Genomic DNA, 24,649 nt, shown 5'->3' on the forward strand with positions numbered 1-24,649 from the left:
AGTCCATCGCTTCCAAAATCAGCCACACAGAAAGTCTCAGGACATGGGCAAAATGCAGACAGTGTCTCAGCCAGAATGTAACACGAATGGCCGCTATTCCAAATTCTCGTAGAATACTCCTTTTCTGAACCTTCTTGAGCCCTCTCTTCCCTGACCATGACCCTACTGCCATTCTGGTCTTCTGAGCTCCCAACCAGAATCGGCCATTAATCTCCACTAACAATAATCTAAAGCATTTCCAGCTTGTACTGCTAAGCATCTCAAAATTCCTCCCACCAATTCCAGGAAGCTCCAAAAGCTACAGAACCACATGATCAGGTTAGTCACAGCAAAGACTCCACTTCTCTGTACCAATTTCTGTTTTAGTTACTTTTTTGCTTCTGTGACTAAAATGATCTGACCAGCATAATTATAGAGGAGGAAAGGTTTATTTGGCTCAGAGGTCTTAGTCTGGCAATAGAAAGCCGACTTCATTCCTGGGATCTCCAAGAACATCATGGTGGAAGAGTGTGGCAGAGGGAAGCAGCTCACATCATCAGGAAGCAGAGAGACTCCACTAACCAGATATAAATGTATACCCAAAGCCACACCCCAATTCCCACCTCCTCTAGCCACACCCCACCACTTCACCTCTTCAGTTACCACTCAGTTAAATCACTGATTAGATTAAGACTCCCATGACCTAATCATTTCTCCTCTGGACCTTGTTGCCTTGTCTCACATGTGAGCTTCTGGGGGACACGTCACATGCAAACCATAACAAGGGTGGAGCAGATTTGCTTGGAAGGGGCCACTGGGTGGCCAGGCTGCCTTCTAAGGAACACATACATCACAGACACTCCAGGAGGCTGGGACCTCCAAGATTGTTCAAATCTAGATCAGCCCCCTTATTCTAGATAAGCAAAGTGAACCTCAGAGGAGTGGAGGGAACAGCCCTCAAGAAAATGGGCAGGAGGTTGGAAGTAGGACCTGGTCTCCTGACTCCCAACCTCCATGATCTAACCACAGCACCCTGTTCTCTGAGGCTTTGGGGGGTCGAAGGTCAAGGGGAACAAAACAGAGCGTCCAGAGGTTTGTGCAGTGCCCAGCGTAGCCATAGTTGCTCCTGAGAAAAGAACCACAAACTCACCCGAGGGTTCGCCTGTCCCTGTGCAGCCTCCAATCCGTGTGGCTCTCACAGTAGGGCGGCCCCACACCTGTGTGACCTGCCAGAGGCTGCAGGGTACTGACAGTGATCTTCCCCACCTGCCGCATCTAGAGGGACTTCTCCCATTCAGAGAAATAGCCAAATGGTTATTTTCTTTTTAGTATCTTAGATTTTTTAAAAAACATACAAAAACAATGTGTAAAGCAATTAAAATAATATAAAATTTTGATGCAAGAAGAATTCCTACCCCTTCACATTCCCAAGTGAATAAATCATTGGCTACCTATTCTCGATGTTTCTCCATTAATATGCAAACAAAGGGGTTCCTAGTGTATTAGTAGTGGAGCCCCTGCTTACAAATGGAGCTGTAAGTTCAAAGAGGCGCACATCGCAATTAGTCGGTGCTGTCCTTTCAGTATCTAGGACCTGACTCCCATAAGCCCAGCAGCCAAGAATTCTCTTGGCATTGTGTTTCTCTTTCCCATTTAGCTGTGGCCTTCTTTCCCTGGGGCCATGAAGCCGTGTCCTGAATGGAAAGTTAGGAAGGCAGTCAGGTCCTGCTGGAGTTTCTCTTGCTATATATATATTGGGTCGTATGGAGGATCAAACCCAGGCCTTGCACGTGGTAGGCAGGTCCTCTGCCACTAAAGCTACACCTCCAGGCCTTTTAATTTTATTTTGAGCTTGGGTCTCATTAAATTGGCTGACCTAGAATTTGTGATCCTCCTGCCTCAGCCTCTCAAGTAACTGGGATTAAAGGTGTGTGCCACCAGCTCGAAATCTCAGTATCTTGCTCTCTCTCTTTTTTTTTTGGTACCAGGGATTGAACTCAGGGGCACTTAACCACTGAACCACATCCCCAGCCCTTTTTAAAAAATATTTTATGTAGAGACAGGGTCTCACTGAGTTGCTTAGGACCTTGCTAAGTTGCTGAGGCTGGCTTTGAACTCGTGATCCTCCTGTCTCAGCCTCCCGAGTCACTAGGATTACAGGTGTGCGTCACTGCACCGGCTAGCTTTCTTTCTAAGTGGGGTCTGGCTACAAAGCTGACTTCCAGTCAGGCTTGCTTGTGTGTGCGCTGCCGTACCGGCCGGACACTTGTTTTGTGCTGGTGTGAGCTGGAGACTGTGGGCCCATTTTTCCTCCCCATGGTTGCCCCCAGAGAAATCCTTCCTGCAGGTAAACAGGAGCTGGACAGAATGGACTGTCACTGGGTGTGAGCTGGAGAGGGCCACTGAACTCCTGCTGTCTTCTGCTTCCTCCCTGGGGCAGCCCCCAGGGGCCCAGGGTGCAGCAGATTCCTGACTCTTTTCCCATCGTCCCCTCTCATTTGCAGGCTATCCTGATCACCTGGACAAAGCGGTTTAAAGCCAGCGGCGTGGAAGGGGTAGATGTCGTCAAGCTGCTGAACAAAGCCATCAAAAAGCGAGGGGTAATTTCTCTCAGGCTGCACAGAGGGGTGGAGGGGAGCGGCAGACTAAAACCCTCTCTGGGGGCTGCAGTGCCATGGTCTGAACCCGAGCAGGGGACAGGTGAGGGTCCAGGAGTGTTTAGAGCCAGATTCTCAGAAGTGCTGTCCAAAGACACCAACCCCGGGGCCGGAAGATCACCTCCCAAGGGAGTGAGTGCTGGGCAGGAGGGAGCCACTGTCACAGACTAGCCTGCTGGGCCAGAGCAAGGACAGAGGAGCTGACCTCATAGGCATGGGATCTCCTGCGTCCTGCCGTTGGCTTGTGGAAGAATGTGACTCCGTGAGTAAAATCCACTCCCCAAAGGATCCTAAGCCAGATAATTAAGGGGACTGTGCAGTTTCCATAGTGTAATCACAGTTCTCTAATCCAATTAGTTTGAGTCCTGGCAGCACCGAAGCCAGCACCGCCCACCAGAGTGGTGGAGGTTCCGAGGACTCTCGGCCATCTCGACACCCACACCTGCTCTCCTTCCCAGGACTATGACGCCAACATCGTGGCTGTGGTGAACGACACGGTGGGGACCATGATGACCTGCGGCTACGACGACCAGCAGTGCGAAGTCGGCCTGATCATTGGTAACGTGCCCCACTTGTTCGCCCCGCTTGCTCAGCCTGTCACCTGGCTGATGGTTTGAGGCCCCACCTTCCCACTCCCACGTGACTGCAGCTTCCCATGTTGTCTCCCAGGCACCGGCACCAACGCTTGCTACATGGAGGAACTGAGGCACATTGATCTGGTGGAAGGGGACGAGGGGCGGATGTGCATCAACACTGAGTGGGGAGCCTTTGGGGACGATGGGTCCCTGGAAGACATCCGGACCGAATTTGACAGAGAAATTGACCGAGGGTCCCTCAACCCTGGAAAACAGCTGTGAGTCCTTGACCTTCTCTTCCAGCTACCTTCGTGACCTCGGGGACACTTAACAAAATGTAGGGGGTGGAAGAGGGAAGGACACAAATCCAGGTGATCCCAGATGCAGAAGCCCATCAGAAGTGCATGATTTTTTGCTCCTTGTTTGGACAGAGGCACAACCGTGGAGTCAGATAGCTTCGAAAGCAGTTCTTAGATATTATTCTCTTTGTTTATTACATTATAATTGTTTCCCTGTGAAACATTTTGAAAATTAAAAGCACAGAAGCACTAGTGTAAGATAAGGTTTAAAGACATTTCTGTATGCTGCGGTTGCTGGTCTGCTGCTTGGGGTGAGGGGACCTCATTATCCGTGGGACCACTGTTGAGCTAGGGAGAGGGAGCAGCCATTCACTTGGCACATGTTCGTGAGCATTATGTGCAGAGCCCTGTGCTAGACTCCAGAGATCCAAAACAGTACCTCCCCTCCCAGGACTTCCATCCTGATGGGAAGGTGGGTCGCATTGAGCCGTACAGACCTTAGGAGGAACCCATGTCAAGCACAGGAGGGTGGATCAGAGTCGATCGAACATCTGACTCCCAGGCCGGTTGATTTGGGCCTTGACGAGCCCCTGGCCGCAGAAGTGAGAGTGGCATCATTCAGGCTAGAGCGGATGTCCCTTGCTCTGAGCCACTCCTTTCCTGAAGTGGCTTTCTCCACGATGCATGCAGGCCGCCAGTCCTCTTGAATTGGCCCAGCCTCCACGGCCTCGTCCTGGCGTTGGCTTCTGCGGGCCTGCAGAGAGGCGTTCACAGCCCCCATACACCTGCCAGCCCTCGTCCCATGCCAGACAGAAGCAGGAGTTGACTGGTCTGAAACCCATCCCCCGGCAGATCTCCACGTGCAAGCTAAACAATTGGTCTTTCCACCTGAATTAACGGCATTGCATAACTGTGGGCGGCACCCCTCCCCCTGCAGGGGGAGGGGAAGTGGAGGAACCAGGTTTCTCAGTGAGAGGATTCCCAAATTCTTAGATCCAGAGACCAGAACCTGCCTTGCAGGCACTGACTTGGTGACAAGGGACTCCAGTTCCAGAGCTTTGATAACCAGCAGGTTTTTGTTTTTCTTCTCCCTAATCCGTGACCCTGACTTTGATCCCTCGTCATCCCAGCTGACATGAAGTTATTTACAGGGCCTGTTTATGTTTCACTGACGAGTCCAGCTGTACTTGATTGCAGGGCTGCCTTGGGGACCTCTGAGTGGTTCGTAACATGCAGCATCTGCATCATATTGTGCCCTTAACGTCCCCCAGTCTCCACCATCTCAATTGCATGTGACCCCAGGGGTTTCAGAGAAGGGGTTATGTGCCTGTAGCTTCTTCCACCAGCCACTTAAACACAGATGTCTCCCTTCTCAGCAGTGCCGACAGGCAGGTCACTGCCATTGCTGAGCAGATGTGGGCTAGGTCCATGTCTGTCCGTCACCGAGTGTGGGATCCCTGCCTGGCTTGCATGTAAACCTGGGTTTTGTGAACGTATTGGTTTTTTGTGTGTGTGTGTGTGTTTTTTGTTACTGGGGATGGAACCCAGGAATTCTTAACCACTGAGCCACTTCCCAGTCCTTTTTTGTATTTTGTTTAGAGACAGGGTCTTGCTAAGTTGCTGAGGCTGACCTCGAACTTGTGATCCTCCTGCTTCAGCCTCCCGAGCTGTGTTTGCTCCATTTGACTAATGGTAAAACGAAGGCACTGGGACAGGACTCTGTTGAGGTTGGACCTGATGTGGGTTGGGGTTTTCTGCTTTGTTTGAAAGGTGACGGTTTTTAGGATAAGCATCTAGAATCTCCCAAGAGGCATCGCTTATCAGTTACAGATAACACTTATCGGGGTGGTCTGGGGATTTTCCCTTTGGAGTCCATGTAAGAATTGCATAAGGGCCTTTTTAAAAATAGCTACGCCAGACACTCCTTGTCCTGGGGAGGGGGGTGGTTAGATGTGAGCTCTCGGCCACTTACACCTGCTCACTCATTTTGTTTGAACTTAGCATTTACTGAGCACCTACTGTAAATGTTGATGGAGTACACGGTCCTCATAACTGTGTGGCGCCTGCCACCACCGCTGAGTGCTGCTTTCATTGGTGATTCGTGGAGGCAGTGGGAACCATCCTGAGTATTCAGGCCCCCCAGCCCTGCCCTGGAGCTAGGTGGTCTCTCTCTACAAGGGACCCATGTTCGGCTCCCTCCCGACCGCCCTTATATGCCAGGCCTTTGATGTTCTTGTGACATGTCTGTCTCCTACTATAGGTTTTAGTCCTCCCCTTCTTTCTTTTTTAACTCTCTTCCTTCCCTCTGATTGTCTTGTCTGGGTTGTTTTATTGTCTGGGTTGTGTCTGGAATCCCAAATCCCATCTCCCTGTGATTCCTTATTATCGTCTTCAAAGTGTGAGGACAGCAGCCAGCGTTGTGACCGCAGCTGCGGACACGGGCTGGTAAGGGAACCCTCTGGCTTGGGTGGTGGTGGAGTAACGGCACAGGCCCTCTCGGCGGCCCAAGCCCCCTTTCTTCTTCTTGTTCTGCCCTTTCCATGGAATCTCTGCCTGGCTATGGGCCTCACCCTCCTTTTCCTTCCCCAGGCTGACCGCTGGGGTTCATCAGAGTGCAAGTCCTTGCCCATGACCCTGACCCCATCTCAGCCCTGCCTGGGCCCACCAGCAGGCAGCCGGACACCATGGTGCTGCCCTCGCGGCTGGGTCATGACGCTCAGTGTCTGATTGCTGAGAGGCAGATTTCACTCTGCAGGCGGATGGGAGCACAGCAGGGGAGAGCAGCGTCTCCACCAGCCTTTGGCTTGTGCGGAGAGGGGCTCCTGGGAGGTGCCGTGGTTCATTCTGTTGTTTGGCAACAGTTCTAGAGACTGAGAAAGGACGGAGTCCTGGCCTAGAGTCTGCTTCTTCTGGAGTAGGGTTGTCAGGGTCCGTACATGCGAAGGACGCGGGTAGGGCAGGGAGCAGGTCGGCGCAGGTGTCTCCAGAAGGCAGAGGAGGAAGCAGGGATGGGGTTGCCAGGAGGCTGATGTTAGCTCATCCTGAGGGAAAGCTTTTCCTTTTGTCACACTGCCCGGTGGTGGACAGGTCACCTAGGAAGTGACTGGAGGAAGATAAGCGGAGGCTGGGTCAGGAACGAGGCTAGGTGGCCCTGGTGTGGCAGTGCTAGCTAACGTTGAATGGCACTGTCCATGAGACAGGCAGTTGGCACAGTGGTGAGAGCAGAGCTTCTGTTGTTTCATTTACTAGGTCCACCATGTGGGTTTGCCACTGTTAGCTCTGTCCATGGGCAAGATTCATAACCTTTGTTTCTCAGTTTCTCCATCTGTGAAATGGGTGTAATGCTAACGTCTACTTCATAGGATTTAAATGGGGATAAAATGAGTTAATATATTTAAAGAGCTTAGAAAAGTACCAGACACATAGGAAGTGTCTTAAGAATTTAGTATTAGCCAGACACCATAGTATTCGACCTATATTCACCCACATGCTTTATACGCCCTCGTAGGAGGCCCTGACATTGTCCCTATTACAAAAGTGAGGAGACGGAGGCCAGAGAGGTGAGGAGCCCAGTGGAGACGGAGTCAAGGCTAAGCTGGGTAGTCAGGCTCTGTCAGGCCCCAGCTCCCTCCAGCTTGGCCCTTCCCAGGCGCTGGTTCCCACAGGTAGCTGGGGGTGGCAACTGGGCAGCTAGGACCCAGAAGGGTGCTCCTGCCAGGGCTGTGGCTGGGCGGTCCTGTCTGGTCCTGCAGGAGCGGCAACAATGAGGACTCTGTTTCTAAAGAGGCTCTGTGCTGTTGACAGACACCCGCTGGGTGCGCAGGTCCTAACAGCATCTGGGCTCCCAGGCCCGGCTCCGCCTGGAACAGATTGTTTTGCTGCGTCACTCTCGGCTCTGGGGATGCCAGCCCTGAGAGGAGAGGCTGGCTCTCTCACAGAGGCCTGCCTCTTTGATCTGCCCTGCTCGGGGTTCCCTCGCGGCTCCTGGGCAGCCAAAATCTGGGGCTGAATCTGGCTCAGATGTAGCATGGAGCCTGGTTCCCTGGTTCGGGGCTGGGCCTCTCTCAGTTCTGTGTGGGCTTCGGTCTTAGGCTCCACGGGCCACGTGCCCCTGCAGCCCTGAGCTCAGTTACAGAGCCGCACCTCAGCCGCACCCCGGAGGGAGGGAGAGAGAGAGTGGGTTCCCTCAGGATTGACTGGAGCAGTGCAATGAGCTGATTGGCTTTCAGCTTCTCAGAACCCATCCCTGCGGCTTAGGGTGAGGTCAGTGGGGGACAGGTGGGATAACCTTCTCTAAGCCCAAAGGACACCAAGGAGGTGATCAGCAAAGGTCCCAGCAGAGGCCCAATGAGGAGAATGCTTCCTTGACCCCTTCTTCCTCCAGGAGGGCCCCCTGATAGAGTGATGGAGGTGAAAGCCCTCTAGAGAGCATAGTATCCCCTGGTGCATGCCTATAATCCCAGTGGCTTGGGAGGCTGACACAGGAGGATCACAAGTTCGAGGCCAGCCTCAGCAACTTAGTGAAGCCCTAAGCAACTGAGTGAGAACCTGTCTCAAAATAAAAAAAATTAAAAAGGACTGGGAATGTGTCTCAGTGGTTAAGTGCCCCTGGGTTCAATGCCTGGTACCAAAAAATAAAAAATAAATAAAAACAGAAAACATAGCAGGACTGGTTCAGGCCTATAATCCCAGTGACTAGGCAGGCTGAGGCAGGAGGATCACAAGTTTGAGGCCAGCTTCAGCAACTTAGTGAGACTGTCTCAAAATGAAAAACGGAAAGGTCTGGGGATGTGGCTCAGTGGTAGAGCACTCCTGCGTTCATCCCTGGTATTGCAAAACAAAACAACAAGACAGAACAGAACACAGCATACGGTTTGAGACAGATGATCGCTTTCCACTTGCTTGTCTGGGGCCTTCTCATTTGTCATGACCAGTCTGAATCCCAGCATTCCCCCGCCTCCAGGCAGCCTTCCTTGCCTGCTCCTGCCAGTGTGTTCTCCGGCCCAGGCATGGGTCCGGGTGACTCGCCCTCTCTGGATTCTTCTCTCACCACCACTTTCCTTGAATCACACGAGTGTGGTTTTGCCTGCCAGGGAGACTGGGGACTTGTGAGCGGCGATACTCCTTTGACATCTGTCCCCTGCCCCACACTCTGGCCCAGGGTTGGATGTGGAGGAAGGACTGACGGGTGCCCACGTGCTTTCTCCCGCAGGTTTGAGAAGATGGTCAGTGGCATGTACTTGGGGGAGCTGGTCCGATTGATCCTGGTCAAGATGGCGAAGGAGGGCCTCTTATTTGAAGGGCGGATCACCCCGGAGCTGCTTACCAGGGGCAAGTTTAACACCAGTGACGTGTCGGCCATTGAAAAGTAGGTGCTGTGTGGAGGCTTTCTGGGGATAGAGGGGACAGAGAAGGGAGATAGGGCCCTTCCCATCCTGGCGGCTCTCCTGTTGGCACCTCGTGGCAGATGGTAAAGGAAGAGCCTAGTTAGCAGCAAATGCTTCCTAGATGGTTTTCCTTTCCAGTTAGGAAAATGACCCCCCTCCCCCTCCTCTCCCTTTCCCCTCCCCCTCCCCTCCCCCTTCTCTCCTCTCCCTCTCGCACACGTGCACCCTTAAGGCAAGATAGTTGAGGAAGCTGCTGATTTTAGCATTGAGTGACGGCTGACCAAGCCCCTGCCTGAGTTCTTGGAGTTCCCTTCAGGTATATCCTGACCCCCTCCAGACTGTGTGCCAGGGAACCCTAGAGACCTCGAGATGATAATTGGATGGTTCCAGGGCTAGTAGGTTTGAGAAACAGAGTACATTTATCCACCTTTCAGAGATTTACAGTATTTATTAGTGTGTTAAAAAAACAACCTAATTTGCTTTGGTTAACTCATTCTTTTGAAAAATCAGCTTTTCATCACTGTGTCCAAAATACTTGATAAGGACAACTTAGAGGAGGGAAAGTTTATTTGGGGCTCAAGCATTCCGAGGTCTCGGTCCACGGACAGACAGTGACTCCAGTGCTCTTGACCCAAGTGAGGCAGCACATCATGGGGGAGGGGCCCAGCAGAGGAGAGCTGCTCAGCTCATGGGGGGTCAGGAAGCCGGGAGGGAGGGAGGGAGGGAGAGAGAGAAGAGGCCTCAGGGTAGGTGCACCCTTTGGGCACCCCCGTGACCCTCCTCCTCCAGCCATGCTGCACCTGCCTGCGTTACCTCCTTGTCAGTCCATTCAAACTAGGACGGACTGATCAGATCACAGCTCCGTGATCTAATCATTTTACCTCTGAATATTTCTGCATTAGCAGGAGCTTTTGGGGGACACCTCATTTCTAAGCCATAATACTCATTATTTTCTAAATGTCTTCGGTGCCCCAAACCCCACCCCCACATATATTCAGGGAACATCTGTTAACAGCCAGAAATGTGCCCTGACGAGTTTGAGAAACTCTTGTTTAATAGATGAGATTGGGTAGATTGACGGAGGGCAACCCGGTCGCTGGCCAGGCCTCCCCAAAGAAACCCAGAATTCACCGTCTCGACTCTTATTCTCAGGCCCGCCTCTGAGAGGGTCATAGGTAGGCTGGATCCCTGTACTCTTGTGGCTGGCTTCTGTGTGCCCCCAGGGTCAGGAGGTGCCACATGGCCTTGTGGGGCCACCTGCATAAAGACGAGGCCAGCTTGCCACCGTCCTCAGTGCCAGGATGCCAGTGCATCCCCACATGAAGGAGTCCTTTCCCCGCCCCCTGTGGTCCTGGGAACCCTGATGGGGCCACTGGCTTTGGAACTGTAGCTCTGGACAGAAAATGCACATCAGCCATCTCTGCGATTAGAGCAGAAGGTGGCTGCAAGGGGAAGGCGGGTTTTCTGGACATTAGTGAGTCCGTGGGCTGGGATTTGTCCTTGAGTGTTCTCCTTCAGGAGCCATTGGTGCAGAGGCCCCTGGGCAGGGAACTCTCTCCGTGCAAGTCTCCTGGTCTGTGCCTGGGAAGGGAGGCGGGGGAGGGTCGGAGCAGGGCGCTGGCTTGACTTAAGTCATTTGCCAAGTCAGGAAATACCCGCCTTCCTCTTGGTCTGCTTCTACGCTTGGCTCTTTGGTTACCAAGGATCATAAATGCACTTGAGCTCGCTCCAGAAGGCAGGTCTCCATTGTAGTAAAGGTAGTCTCCACAAAACTCCCTACAAGCACCGGTGTTAGAGGCGGTCTCTCTAAAATCAAGACAGTATCACCAGTTCCTGCTCGCCACAGGGCTGGAGTTGAAGACTCCAATTCCAACTGAGAAGTGTTTTTTAAAGAAAAGAAGTTAAAAGCATGAGTAATCAAAAAAGGAATAAAATTGTCATCATTTTCCAATGGTAAATGTCTGTGTGGAAAATCCCCCCCACCAAAGTCTATAGGGAGGTGAATAATATCTGGAGATAATATAGACAAGTCCATTTCTGTCTATTCACAATCATTAAAATATGTGTGTATTTTTGAAATAAGCTTCTCATTTTGCAGTAGTTTTAGATTTATGGAAAATCTGCAAAAGTAGTACCGGTAGTACTGCACATTCCTCTTCCATATTCCCCCGTTGTTAACCTCTCATGTCACCAAGCTGCACTAAAGGGTGTATGTATGTGTGTGTAATTTTTAGAGGTACCTTGTACAGTAACGACGAAACTATAAAGTCCCTCTGAATGAATCTAAACAAAGCTATGTATAAGACACGTGCAGAAGATTAAAGATTTGACAGGAAAACATTGGGAAGGGTGTGTAAGCAGCTCGCCCCACGAGCAGGCATGTCCTCCAGGCCTCACCTAGTCCTGAGCCTTGGGCGGAAGGAGATACAGCCCTCCCAGCCCAGAGGCCGACTGGTCTCTCTGGTGCACTTCCCTCCACCCCTGGCACACCAGATCCCAGCCTGTAGTGGTTCCCACCACCAGCAGGTGTTTCTTACGGGGGTGCGCCCTCCCTAGCCCTTTCAGGCCGCGGAGGGTCTCAGTCCCATGCTCTGCACACCTGGTGAGTCGGGTTCTGCCTTCAAGCTCCGGTGCTTTGCGCTGCCTGACTGATCCTTAACTCACAAGCTCTGGGCTCCCACCTCACAGGAATAAGGAAGGCCTCCACAATGCCAAAGAAATCCTGACCCGCCTGGGAGTGGAGCCGTCTGACGACGACTGTGTTTCGGTCCAGCACGTGTGCACCATTGTCTCCTTTCGCTCTGCCAACCTGGTCGCTGCCACCCTGGGTGCCATCTTGAACCGCCTGCGTGATAACAAGGGGACCCCCAGGCTGCGGACCACAGTTGGTGTGGACGGCTCCCTTTACAAGACGCACCCACAGTGAGTCTGCCTTTTGCTATGATTGATTCTCGGTACCCTCTGGGGCTAAGGCCTTCTCTAGAGATCAGACTTTTGCACCCAGTGGTTTTTGAATGGGTTTTTGTGTTTTTGTTTTTTGCGGACCCAATGCTTGGTTCTGGGCAAGAGGCTAAACTTGCCCTTTGGGGAGTCTGGCCTCAGTGGGTCCCCACTGGTGTTGCCTCTGCATGCCTTTGCCCCCTGTCCTTACCTCTAGCTGCAGGGCCTGGGTGGAGTGTGTCTGTAGCTCATCTGCATTTCATCAGGAGGACCTTCATCCTCCTCGCAGTTTAGGTTCTAGGTATGGCACCCATATTCTTGTTTCAGAAACTCCTGATACAATCCCCCAGATCTTGGCTATTCTTTTTTTTCAAGTGGGGAGCTTGTCATCTGAGAGCCAGAGAGATGTTAGTTGTAAGTGGTCCCCACGAGTGCTTGCTGCCTTCCTGTCTATTGACTGCCATGGCCAGTCCTGGCCCCTGCAGCTGACCTTAGCTTCCAAAGTCTGCTAGGCCAGTAAGAACATGACTTGAACTGGGTGCAGTGGCGCACGCCTGTAATCCCAGTGACTGGGGAGGCAGAGGCAGGAGGATCGCAAGTTCAAAGCCAGCCTCAGTAACTTAGCGAGGCCCAAAACCTCAGTAAGACGAGTCTCAAAATTAAAAAATAAATAAATAAAAAGGGCTGGGGATGTGGCTCAGTGGTTAAGCACCCCTGGGTTCAATCCCTGGTCTCAAGGGCAAATTTTAAGTATTTGTTTGAAAAGTTTTAATAACAACTACCTGTGGCATTGCTTTTGTGTATGGGACCTCGGATGGTTTCCTGCTGTGCATATATTTCACAAAAAGTGGCCTCTCAGATATTGTGCCTTCACAGTGCTGTTGACAGTTCTGTGAATGTGGATTTGAGTTGGAATAGTTCTGTTGCCAAGGGGCGAGGATTTGAGCTAGTTAGATCATGTCAGCCAGGTTCATAATTTTGTTATTTTTTATACTTTTGAAGTATTTGTAAAATTCTTGGTAACAAAATAAACCTTTTTTTCTTTGGAGTTTCCTTTCCTTTTCTTCCTTCCTTGATTTCCTTCTTCTCCTTGAAAGATGGGGCTCACTGTGTTGCTCAGGCTGTCCCTAAACCCCTGGGCTCAAGTGATCCTTCCTGTCTGGATTCTTGAGTAGCTGGGATTATAGGCACACACCAGCCCACCCAGGTTTTCTTTGGAATTTCTTGGCTAATTTTTGGACAAGAGACTGGGCATGGTGGTGCATGCCTATAATCCCAGGGGCTTGGGAGGCTGAGGAAGGAAGATCACAAGTTCAAAGCCAGCCTCAGCAATTTAGCAAGACCCTGTTTCAAAATAAAAGGGGCTGGGGATGTGGCTTAGTGGTTAAGTGCCCAAGTTCAATCCCTAGTACCAAAAAATAATTTTTTTTTTGGACAAGAATGCCTAAGGATTTGCAACATCACCTTATTTTTGAATGTGCTAAAATGTATATAGCATCAAATATATCATTTAACCATTTTGAAACACACAGTATGGTCATGGTGAGTTCATTCTTACTGTGTTAACTATCACCATGAGCTGTATCCAGAAACCTTTTTTCATTTGCAACTTCACATTTTAAATGATGACTTTAATTAGATTTTTGCACCATTTCTCATTTCAGAAGTAATATTTACTCAGGGTGGAAATTTGAGATAGTTCAAAAAGTTGCAGTAAAGAATAGAAGTCCTTCTTCTTCTCATCCCTTGGAGTTGACTACTGTTAATATTTTGGGAAACCATTTTTCCTGTACCCTTTGGCAGGCAGCCTCCACTCTGCAGACCACAATTTCTGTGTTTTATGCTGGCCTGTCTCAAGGTCTTTTCTAGTGGCTAAGGATGTTCAGGATTTGGGAGTGGGGGTGGAGGGAAAGAAAGAACCCATGTGAGAAGGAAAAACAAGAGCGATTATTTATTGAGTCCTTCCTCAGCGCTAGTTACTAATGTAAGCATGTTAATGACCTTATTCAGTTTCCACCACACCACTTTCAGACACTGATCCTTATTTACTCCAAGGTTAAGTAACTAGCTCAAGGTCACTTGATGTAGACACGATAATGCTTACCCGTGTTTTCAGACCTGACTCTGAAGCACAGTACTTCTGACTGCTAAGATGGTCTCCTTAACATGGTGGAGGACAAAATTTCTGGACTTTGAATTTTTTTATATTCATTACTCATAAAATCATGAGGATCTTTTTATGGGGGATCGTGGGCAATTTTGTTTTTCCTTTTTACCTTTGTGTTTTGCTCTTCTTGTACAGGTGGTTGAACCCAGGGCATAGCACAGGTGAGGCGAGTGCTGAGCTACAGTCCTGATCCTTTTTATTTTTTATTTTGAGAGCAGGTCTGGCCAAGATGCTGAGACTGGCCTTGAACTTGCAATCCACCTGCCTCAGCCTCCCAAGCAGCTGAGATTAAAGATGAGCACCACTGTACATGGCTAGTTTTCCTGTTTACTTGTCTGCATTCGCTGCTTTTTCTACAATAGATGTATAGAACCTGTGTAATGAAAAAAAGCAAGTGTAGAAATGGAACTAAAGTGTGGTGAGGTTCCTGGCAGGTGGCTCGGTCTAGCACACGCACCCCACTTTCTCCCCCAGGTATTCTCGGCGTTTCCACAAGACCCTGAGGCGCCTGGTGCCTGACTCCGATGTTCGTTTCCTCCTCTCGGAGAGTGGCAGTGGCAAGGGGGCCGCCATGGTGACTGCAGTGGCCTACCGCTTGGCTGAGCAGCACCGGCAGATAGAGGAGACCCTCGCCCACTTTCGCCTCACCAAGGAGATGCTGCTGGAGGTGAAGAAGAGGATGCGGACCGAGATGGAGATGGGGCTGAGGAAGCAGACCAACGACAAGGCCGTGGTCAAGATGCTCCCCTCCTTTGTCCGGAGCACACCAGACGGGACCGGTGAGGGCCTGTTGGGACTGCCATGCCCTCCTGGTCTTGACAGTGACCCCATCAGAGCAGAGCTGGGAGGGGGCTGGATCCTCCCGTGGATGCATCTGCACTAATGATACATCATTTGGCCAAAGCAGGAAGCTCATTCCCACCTGTTCTCCATTTTTGCCACTGACTTGTCCTGTGTGTGTGGCTCAGGGCAGCTAAGTGCCTCTGGTCCAGCCTCTCTGTCTAGCACTGTCTTTCAAACCATGTTAGAACTAGAGAGTAGGTTTCATAGTAGAAGGCAGAGATTGTTGCAGGTTCTCTCACAAACCTGGCAAAGCAGCAGCAGAATTAACACACAGTGCTGCCTCGTCAGTCCTGGAAGGGTGCGTGTGAAGGAGACAGGGGCCTGGGGCTCTTTACGCCCCGGCAGATTGAAGAACACTATCCAAGGCCTAATGCCACCTCCATGGTTTGTATTGGAGCTGAGCTCTGTGTAGAATCTGAAGAACTTTGGGGTAGATCCTCAGGATAATGTATGTTTGCGATGTGAATACATCTTCTGTTTAAGTCACTTATTGTTGCATTAGAAACCACCTTCAAACTTGGTGGCATAAACGAGCAAGCATTTATTGTTGCTCACGAGTCTGTGTGTCAGCTGGATGGTTCTGCTCCTGTGGATCAGGCTTGGCTGATCTCTGCTGGACTCATTCCTGAGCTACAGTCAGCTGGATGGTCAGCTGGAGGATGATCTCTGCTGGGGTGCAGGGTGCTTGGCTGTGTGTGTCATCTTCCAGTGGATGGGCTTGGGTTCTTTAGTGGTAGCAGCAGGGTCTACCTAGGGACAGGGAAGGACTTCAGAGCCTCTTGGAGACTGAGATCAGGACCTGGCTCAGTAGTGATTCTGCCATATTCTGTCAGACCATGACCCAAGGGGAGGAGAAACAGGACCCCATCTGTTGGTGGGAAGGATAGTGGCTATTTTTATATGTACTCCACTCATTGACATGAATTATTAATTTTTTAAAAATATTATTTAGTTGTTGATGGACCTTTATTTTATTCATTTATTTATATGGGGTGTTGAGAATCGAACCCAGTGCCTCACACATGCGAGGCAAGCGCTCTACCACAGAGACACAACCTCAGCCCCGAATTATTAATTTTTGTATGAGGTTCCCTAAAATCAGGACATGGTTGCTGGTCTTTTTAGTAAGCCTTGTGAAATTTGTTTATTAGGACAGGCGGTTCACTCTTGGGGCCTTTTGTCCTTACAATGTGACTCAGTGGATGTGGGCAGTGATTTGGTGCCCACCCTACCTTTGAGCCTGCACTGTGTACTGGAGGGGTAGCTCCAGCTTCTCTCCTGTGAGCAGCATGGAGACCCTCCACTTGCGAGTCTGGAGTCCAGGGCTGGCCAGCTGCCCAGAGGCACGTAGCTATTTGTGGCATCCTTTGTGTTCTTTACTCTAACAGAACATGGCGACTTCTTGGCCCTGGATCTTGGAGGAACGAATTTCCGTGTCCTGCTAGTGAAAATCCGTAGTGGGAAAAAGAGAACAGTGGAAATGCACAATAAAATCTATGCCATTCCCATTGAGATCATGCAGGGCACTGGGGAAGAGGTGAGTCGGTTCTGCCTTTTCTCGCCTGTAGTGTGTGAGCATCACCCACGTGCCTGGAGGCATCTGTGGTCACAGTGACCAGCAGCTGGGGGTGGGGGGTGCCCCAGGTGTGCATTTGTTCCCTTGTGGCCCCAAAGCATTGGTATTTTCAGCCTTGCCTACCTTGTCTACAGCGCTCTGGTGGCTGGAAGATCCTGGAGAAAGGGGCTTGCTCTGCATGTGCCGGAGTGAGTGAGTGAGTGAGTGAGTGAGTGTGTGTGTGTATGTGTGAGAGTGTGTGCACATGGGTGCTGAAAGTATGAAACCAGAGAGAACCTGGTGATCCCTTCTTGTCTCCTAAAGCTGTTTGACCACATCGTCTCCTGCATCTCTGACTTCCTGGACTACATGGGGATCAAAGGCCCCCGTATGCCTCTTGGCTTCACCTTCTCATTTCCCTGCAAGCAGACGAGTCTGGATGCGGTGAGTCTCTTCCCTTGGAACAGTGACAACACCCCTGTGACCCAGTGGGCCGGCCCTGGAGGCCACCTGCAGATTCATTGTCACCCCTCCATGTCTGGTCCTGGCTTCCATGGCACAGAGAGTTCACCCACTCCAAAGCATCCTAAGCCCTGCTCTCCTCCTCTTTCATTATCGGAAGCAGTCCCCTCTTCTGGGAAGCCTGTGGGGCCTCCAGGCACCAAGAACCTCACCCTCTTGGCATTCCTGGAGTGTCACCTGATGGTTGCACTTTTTTACGTGCTTGTTAGTAGCCCCGTCTTTCTTCTCGGCTAGTTGTGGGCCCCCTGAGCAAGAACGCGTGTGCCTGTGCACCCTGGCAGGGCGTCCTGTCAGAGGAGGGGCTTGAGCCACGCTCCTTTGGTAAATGAGATGAAACAGGGCCCGGGAGGGGTTGAGTACAGGCTCAGGACTCAGCTGTGAGCACAGAGCTGAGGGTGATGGCTTCTGTCCTCAGCAGTTCCCTGCCATGAGGAATCGGCCTTTCCATCAACGTCCAGCACCTGTGCAGGGAGGGCTGGGGTGGCATGGCTGGGTACCTGCCACAGGGAGTGGGCTGTGCCCTCACCAGGCAAGACGGTGCCTGTTTCTTGGAAGAGCTGTTATTCTCTTGTAATTCAAACATGTCAGGCATTGCAAGTAGGGGTGTGACCAGGGAGGGGGCTTCGGTTCAGGCTTTAAGGCATGATTGGCAGTGCTGGGAGGGCCTGGGAGGGTGATGTCACGCTGTCATGTGCGGGACTTTGGTGCTGGCTCCTCTTAATTTAGAGCTCAGCAGTTGGATCTATATAATGTGTTTTGTCATTGTTGTTTTGCAGTTTTTAAGATCTGATGATTTTTTTCCAAGCAGTTTACTCATACTACCACCTTGTATTCCTCACAGTGACTTTACCTCTGTGGCACTTTCTGTTCCCCCAGCCAGTGTTTAACTTCCACCCAATGAAACCTGAAGTTTACTTGAGGTAGTAACAGGAGTTACTAAAATTTTGCATTCCTTCAGTTAGGTAGTCAGTAAATTCTTCAGGGGAACTACTTGGTCATGCCAGTGGCAGCTGCAGGCTAAGAAGCCATGTAAAAGTGTCCAGTATTGCCATTTTCCTTTTTTCTTTCTTTTTTTTCCTCTTTTTGTGTGATACTGAGGACTGGACCTAGGGCCTCATGTGCTATATCCCCAACCCTAGTGTTGCCATTTCCCTAGGGACTTGGACTTAGCCATTAACTTTATATGCTTCAGTTTCTCCAACTGCAAAGAGGGAATTTTAAAGCTGACAGCACAGTGGTGCACACCTGTAATCCTTGTGGCTTGGGCGGTTGAGGCAGGAGGATCACAAGTTCAAAGCCAGCCTCGGCAACTTATCAAGGCTCAAGTATTCCAGCAAGACCTTGTCTCTAAATAAAATATAAAAAAGGACTAGAGGTGTGGCACCCCTGGGTTCAGTCCCTGTGCGGGCAGTAGAGAGGGGCCCAGCCTGCAGGGGAAGTGACATTCTCCTGGCTTGGGACTCCGATGCTTGGACACTGTCTGGATGGACGTCCTCAGCATTCGTTGACCTGGGAGGGAGGGTGTGAAACTTTGCCTTCTGCTCAGAAAGGTAAGTCACCCAGCCATCTTCCTGGTGCCTCTCAATTTCAGGGAATCCTGATCACCTGGACAAAGGGTTTTAAGGCAACTGACTGCGTGGGTCACAACGTAGCTACTTTACTAAGGGATGCGATAAAAAGGAGAGAGGTAACTATTAAAAAAATGTTTTCAAAACTCTTTTACTTTTTGTGGGATGGATAGATATAAAAATTGTACTTGCTTAGTGTAAAGAATTTGAACAATACAGAAGTCTGGGACCTGGGTAATATAAGTTCCCCATTTCCTCACTCAACTGCTAGCATCAAAACCAGGGTTATTAGTTTTGTGTTATTTTTAAAGAAAGGCAAACTCAGGACTGTCATAAGCAGCTGCCTTCAGCGGGGCACAGCCTGGGACTCTGGCTAGGCCTTGGTGTTCTATTGAACTCAATTTCCCAGAGTACAAGCATCAGGCACAGTCACCCTGTTGGCCTGATGGATTTAGACAGAGTAATCCATAATCATGTCAGAACTCAGAACATAGTCAAAGAATTGGCCCTACCCTGACGGCACCCTTTCTAGAACAAAGTCTAGCAGTTTTCCCGTTGCTATGCAGCAGAGTGAACCAGCATTGTCCCTTTTCTTTTCAAAGGAATTCGACCTGGATGTGGTGGCCATGGTCAACGACACCGTGGGCACCATGATGACCTGTGCCTACGAAGAGCCCACCTGTGAGGTTGGACTTATTGTAGGTGGGTGCCCTGGGAAGCGTCTCCTGGGGAAGGGAGAGCTGGCTTCTCCTTTTTTCCAGCACCTGGACCCAACAGCTCAGTTTAGGACAGTCTGTCTGTACCGTCCCTTTACCACCTTCAGAGTTCTCTGGAGGGCTTTCCCTCCCCAGGACCCCACAGTGCTGCACGCAGATTGTGATAGACAGTTAAGAACTGGGCTTTCCAGGAGGGAGGGTACAAAGGCCCTGTGGCTTGGGTGGACAGGGTGGGGTACCTGGCGCTGGCCTGGCCAGCCGCACAACACAGTTGGGTTATATAGAGGGCTCCTGGTAGATTGCAGTGGGACCACTTTTTCTCCTGACCATGTATAGAGCTGGAAAAGGCCAGAGTGGTTTCAGGTGCCATTTTTGCCTTCAGCAGCCATTGTTTGTGAGGTCCTGGTCACTAAGGGGGGTTACAGAGTGGTTATCTGATGGTTCTGCAGTCTATTCCCTGATATTTCAAACAGGTTAGGGGCTTGGGCCTCAGGAGCTTAGATTTGGGCTGTGAGGAGACCATTTGTCTAGTTGATGCCGTTCCTAGTGTGAGAGGATGCTGGGAAGAAGCCCCTCAGAGCCAGCATCTGCAGACTCAACAGGGAAGATTGTCACTCTGCCTTGGGGACCATTTGCAGAGTACCATTTGCCTGGAGATGACCCCAACAGGCCCCTCTCCTGGTGCCAGGAAGACCTTTTTATTTGTTAAGCCACTTTTGGCTTCTGTTGAGAAAACCAGGAAGCAGCCCCAGGAAAGGTTGGCTGGGGCCTGGCATCTCTTCTTTCTTTAGCAAAGCTCCCTCCACCCAGCGCTTCCCTCTCTTTGCCTGGGGCTGGGCTTAGGTAGGACCGCAGAGCTAGGGTGACACAGCACATTCTCTTCTTGCAGGCCAGGCCTCACTTCCTGTCCCAGAGATTGGCCCATCAGTTCAGGACAGTTTGGTTAAGGTGTTCCTGGCTCCAGGCTCCAGCCAATTTCATTTCCATCAAATGATAATTGATGGCTTTGCTTAGAACTCCCTTAGGCAGGAGGGATGGTGGACATGTTTCAGCTTTCTTTACATCTCCTCCCCTTCCATTTCTTGGGGTTTTTTTTTTTTTTTTTTTTTTTTTTTAATACTTTTAGTTGAAGATGGACACACAATACCTTTATTTTTATTTATTTATTTTTATGTGGTGCTGAGGATTGAACCGAGTGCCTTACACGTGCTAAGCAAGTGCTCTACCACTGAGCCCCAGCCCCAGCCCTCTTCTTTCTGTTTTATACTGAGAAGCTGAGAAAATTAAAGAAAAAAAGAAGCATAAAGAATCGAATTACACCAAGAGTCTGCAAATGCCACTTGAGTTTCTTTGGAGGGGATATAAAATGATCTGGTGCTTTTGGTTTGACCTAGGGGCATATCCTTGAATCACTCCAGTGATGTCCAGAATTCACGTATGTCCCACCTGGGTGGTCTTCAGGGCCTCATTACTGAAAGTGTGGTCCATGGACCTGTAGCATCCATACCACTTACGAGGAGCTGGTTAGAAATGCAGAGCCCTGGGCCCACCCCAGGCCTCCCAAGTCAGGTCTGCATCATCACTGATTCCCAGGTGATTCTGGTGCATATTGAAATATCTGTGGGAAGGACTTCTTGGTTGGTTGGTTTTTAAATTTTCAGTCCAGTGACTGTTACCAAAAGCTCTGTTCTTGTTCCCGATGCCAATCCAATAATGAGGATGTGGTTCTGAGAAAAAGGAAAAAGAAGGTTTATTGCTTTGCTAGCAGAGGAGAAGCACAGCGTACCCCTGTCCCAGAGGCTGGGGAACGGGTTTTTTAAAGAGGTGATTCAAAGGCTACATTCCATGTGTCCTCTGTCAGAGTTGTTAATTTGGGAGATAGTAATTTCTGAGATCTTCTGGTACCATCCTCAAAGTCTGAATTACTTCATTCCTGTGGTGGGTGTGTGCTCAAGGTCAGGTAACTCTGTCTAGGATGGGGAAGAAGGGTAATCCTGTTTCTCCTGAGATTAGGGGTTGGGAGAGATTAGGGAGGAGCATGGAGAGAGGGAGAGAAAGAAACATGTCCATTTAAAAAAAATAAAGTTGCAATGGCAGAGCAGCAAGGGCTATATTCTAAGCATAAAGTGGACCACCATTACAGTTCCCCACTATTAATTTCTGCATTCCATTTCTATGAAAAATGGGTGATGACATCTCCAAGCTACTTCCTGCTGAGAGAGGGTAAATTTGGGGGCAGTGACCCAAATTCTTATCAGATGGGGCATGGACAGTTCAGGGTATTCAGCATCTGGGCAGTTGATGGGTAACTGGACAAGGCATACGTAGGACAGGGAATGATGCTGAGATAACAGTAAACAAGACAGCAAAACATCACTCCAACAATGAGCACAAAAGCAATTAGTATTTCAGCCAGTCTCTGAAAACCATGAAAACAGTAACTCATAATCATATCAGTGAAAAACAGATCAAATTAATCTATGTAGGAAGTTAGGAAGATGTGTAGGGTCTAGGAGGTCAGGCTCAATTTGACTTAGGACAAACTTGTGACTCTGGAGTCCTTTGTGATCATTCTTATTAGGCACCCCCACAAGAAACCCTTCCCCTATAGTTTCCAGTTTTACTTTTGGTAGGGTTGACACTAGTGTACATCTTAAGTTTCATTTTAAAATCCATTGGTTTTCCACATAGGACTGTACTTTGGCTATACTCTCCTGCCAGGTGTTTAAGACCAAGTTGGTCAAAACCAACCTTGTTTCTCTCTACTGTTAAGAATCAGCTGATTCCTCAGAGATCACTCTTGGGGATGTGTGTGAAGTCTCTTAGCTCCTTTAGCTTTTCTCTACCACTGGTGCCCTCTGCCAGGATGGGTCAGAGTCCTGCTGACCACAAATGGTTTCTCTTGGAAGCATCAGGGACATTTCCCTCTCCAGTGACCCTCCTTTTTGCAGAATGTGCACTGGTTGGCTCCTTTTCTCCAGGGTCCTCTCCATCTCCCTGATCAACAGATTGGATGACTCACCAGAGTTGCAGGGCTCAGAGAGGAATCCCATCATTCCCCGGGTCCTGACTAACCTCAGAGGGCAAGGGCCACAATATTGGCTGATTTTTCAGTGACCCTTTTACTTCCTTGACTCTGGTCTCCAAGTTTTGGTTTTAAGCAATCCAGCAGGCCAGTTTCACCAGTCTTCAAGTGGGAGTAACAGGTTATAACTTCAACATCTATAATTTCACAGGTACCCCTTTGATTTAATTGGAGTCAGTATTAATACTGGAAGTCAGTATTATATCCTATCTGCCCAGATGGCTAATTGTCTCCAATTCACGTTGTTCTGATAGAAGCAGTATTTCTGCAAAACACTGAAAGGCAATAGTTATAAAGTTTTATAAGGCGAATGCAAAACAAATAGTACCTTTGATGTCTGCTCAGCCTCTAAAAAGACCCATCTATTTGTCAACTCAATTTCATACAAGTTTTACTTTTTAAAAACTCTTACGAACCTAAATACCTTTTAAAATTTACCCAAACCTTTTCTTAAATTTTGTATTGTATCCCTGGTTCACCTTGAGATCACAGTAATCTTTACAACAACAACAACAAAAATTTCATCTTTTTTGAACACAACTTTATTTTTATTTTTATTTTTTTAACTTTTGGAAAAGGAATTTATTTGGGAAATAAATAACAATAGCAATAACAATGAACAAGAGAAAGCAATTCAAAAAAGTTGTAAGCGTTTGAGGCCCCTTTCTAATTTCTAATTAATGTTTTTAAAATTCAAAGATGTTTTCCATTACCACATCTGAATTATTTTTTAATTAACACAAATTAATTGTATATGCTAATGATATTTCTATACATACATACAGCATGGATTGATCAGTCCCAGCCTCCCTTTTCCACCTTTCCTCCCCCTAAACCCTTTTCAATATTTAGTAATCACTATTCTACTTTCAGGGCCTTACCTGAATTTTGAGTTAAAAAAAAAAGGATAATTGAGGTTTCTTTTACTTTGTTTTTCTTTTCTTTTTTTTTTTCTTCCTCTTTTTCTTTTTTTTTTTGTTTTTTTGTTTTTTTGTTTTTTTGTTTTTTTGTTTTGGCAGCATTAGGGTTTGAACCCAGGGATGCTCTACCACTGGGTACAGTAATCCCTAGCCTTCCCACTTTTAAAATTAAAAAAAAATTTTCCCCCATCCCCATTGCCCCACCTCTCCCCTTAGTCCCCTCTGCATAATCCAAAGTTCCTTCATTCTTCCCTGCCCACTCCCCACTAAGGATCAGCATCCACTTATCAGAGAAAACATTTGGCCTTTGGTTTTTTTGGGATTGGCTTATTTCACTTAGCATTATATTCTCCAGTTCCATCCATTTGCCTGCAAATGCCATAATTTCATTCTTCCTTAAGGGTGAGTAATATTCCATTGTGAACACAACTTTAAATAAGCTTAATTCTAGCCTACTATGGAGCCATCCCAACATGGAGAAGGACGAGAGGCAGAGCCTTAACTCAGGCCAGGCTGGCCTCTTGAATAATCTTAAAAATTGTTTGGTTTCTGAATCTGGTCTTTGCCCCTTTAAATAATATCATTCTACAAAGTTCTCACTTATTAATTCCTTAGTCCATCTGCATATCAGTTAACATGAATACAACATTGCCTCTGAAACAGAGAGGCTAAGAGAGCTCTTAACTTCCCTTTTGCAGAAGAGGTGACAGGATGTTTTCGTAGTCCATGTTGTCAACCTTTGAACAAATCAGGCTCTCCTTATTATCTTCCAAAAATACTATAAAGTCCCCAGCCCAGTGTAAAAAGTAACACAAAATTTTATGTATAACTCATTAGCAACAGGTTTCCTTTATCCAGTTATAAAACATTAAATGACAAATACCAACCAAATTTATTTCTTTGTAAATCTGAAGGAGATTATTGCTACAGACAGTTTTAGTTTGGAGAACATCAACTTGGTAAAATGTTCTCCTATGCTTTACATTTAACTAAGTTTAACTTTTAATAAAATTTAAGATCCACAATGTGTGGTAACAATAATCACAGGTCTGCATGGGTTAGCAGTAGTAGCAAAAATCAAAGGATACCCTTAAATCTCTTAAACATTTAGGAAACAGTGTTAATGAGGAGAAATTGACTTTGTCAAAGCAAACAGATATTAGACAGGTCTTCAAATGGCAGTGTGACCCTTCTGTGTCAGATACAATGTATAAAAGAGAGCACTTATTGGTTACCTTGCTGGTAAACTTACATGAACTTTCATTTTATAACATAAAATGAAACATTATTCATTTATGTGAATATAAATGATACTCATTTTATTACCAACACTTAGACAAGTCTCATGCAAGCATAGTTCTCAGATGTATGCATATATCTAGTCATATATTTAGGGTGTCAACTATATTATTATAACTAAAATAATAGTCGTTTAT

At 48.5% G+C, this 24,649-nt stretch overlaps 1 protein-coding gene across 1 annotated transcript in view; it reads left to right on the forward strand.

Moving 5' to 3' along the window:
• The window catches only part of Hk1 (hexokinase 1), a 73,875-nt gene that overhangs the window by 38,985 nt on the left and 10,241 nt on the right, over positions 1 to 24,649 (forward strand). Inside the window, exons 5-14 of the mRNA XM_047552598.1 lie at positions 2,484 to 2,579; positions 3,095 to 3,194; positions 3,306 to 3,489; positions 8,723 to 8,878; positions 11,586 to 11,819; positions 14,479 to 14,783; positions 16,236 to 16,384; positions 16,727 to 16,846; positions 18,516 to 18,611; positions 19,095 to 19,194. Coding sequence (XP_047408554.1) covers positions 2,484 to 2,579; positions 3,095 to 3,194; positions 3,306 to 3,489; positions 8,723 to 8,878; positions 11,586 to 11,819; positions 14,479 to 14,783; positions 16,236 to 16,384; positions 16,727 to 16,846; positions 18,516 to 18,611; positions 19,095 to 19,194 — 1,540 coding nt within the window. The remainder of the gene's footprint in view (positions 1 to 2,483; positions 2,580 to 3,094; positions 3,195 to 3,305; positions 3,490 to 8,722; positions 8,879 to 11,585; positions 11,820 to 14,478; positions 14,784 to 16,235; positions 16,385 to 16,726; positions 16,847 to 18,515; positions 18,612 to 19,094; positions 19,195 to 24,649) is intronic.

The sequence above is a fragment of the Sciurus carolinensis genome, chromosome 5 (assembly GCF_902686445.1).
Source record: "Sciurus carolinensis chromosome 5, mSciCar1.2, whole genome shotgun sequence".
NCBI lineage: Eukaryota > Metazoa > Chordata > Mammalia > Rodentia > Sciuridae > Sciurus > Sciurus carolinensis.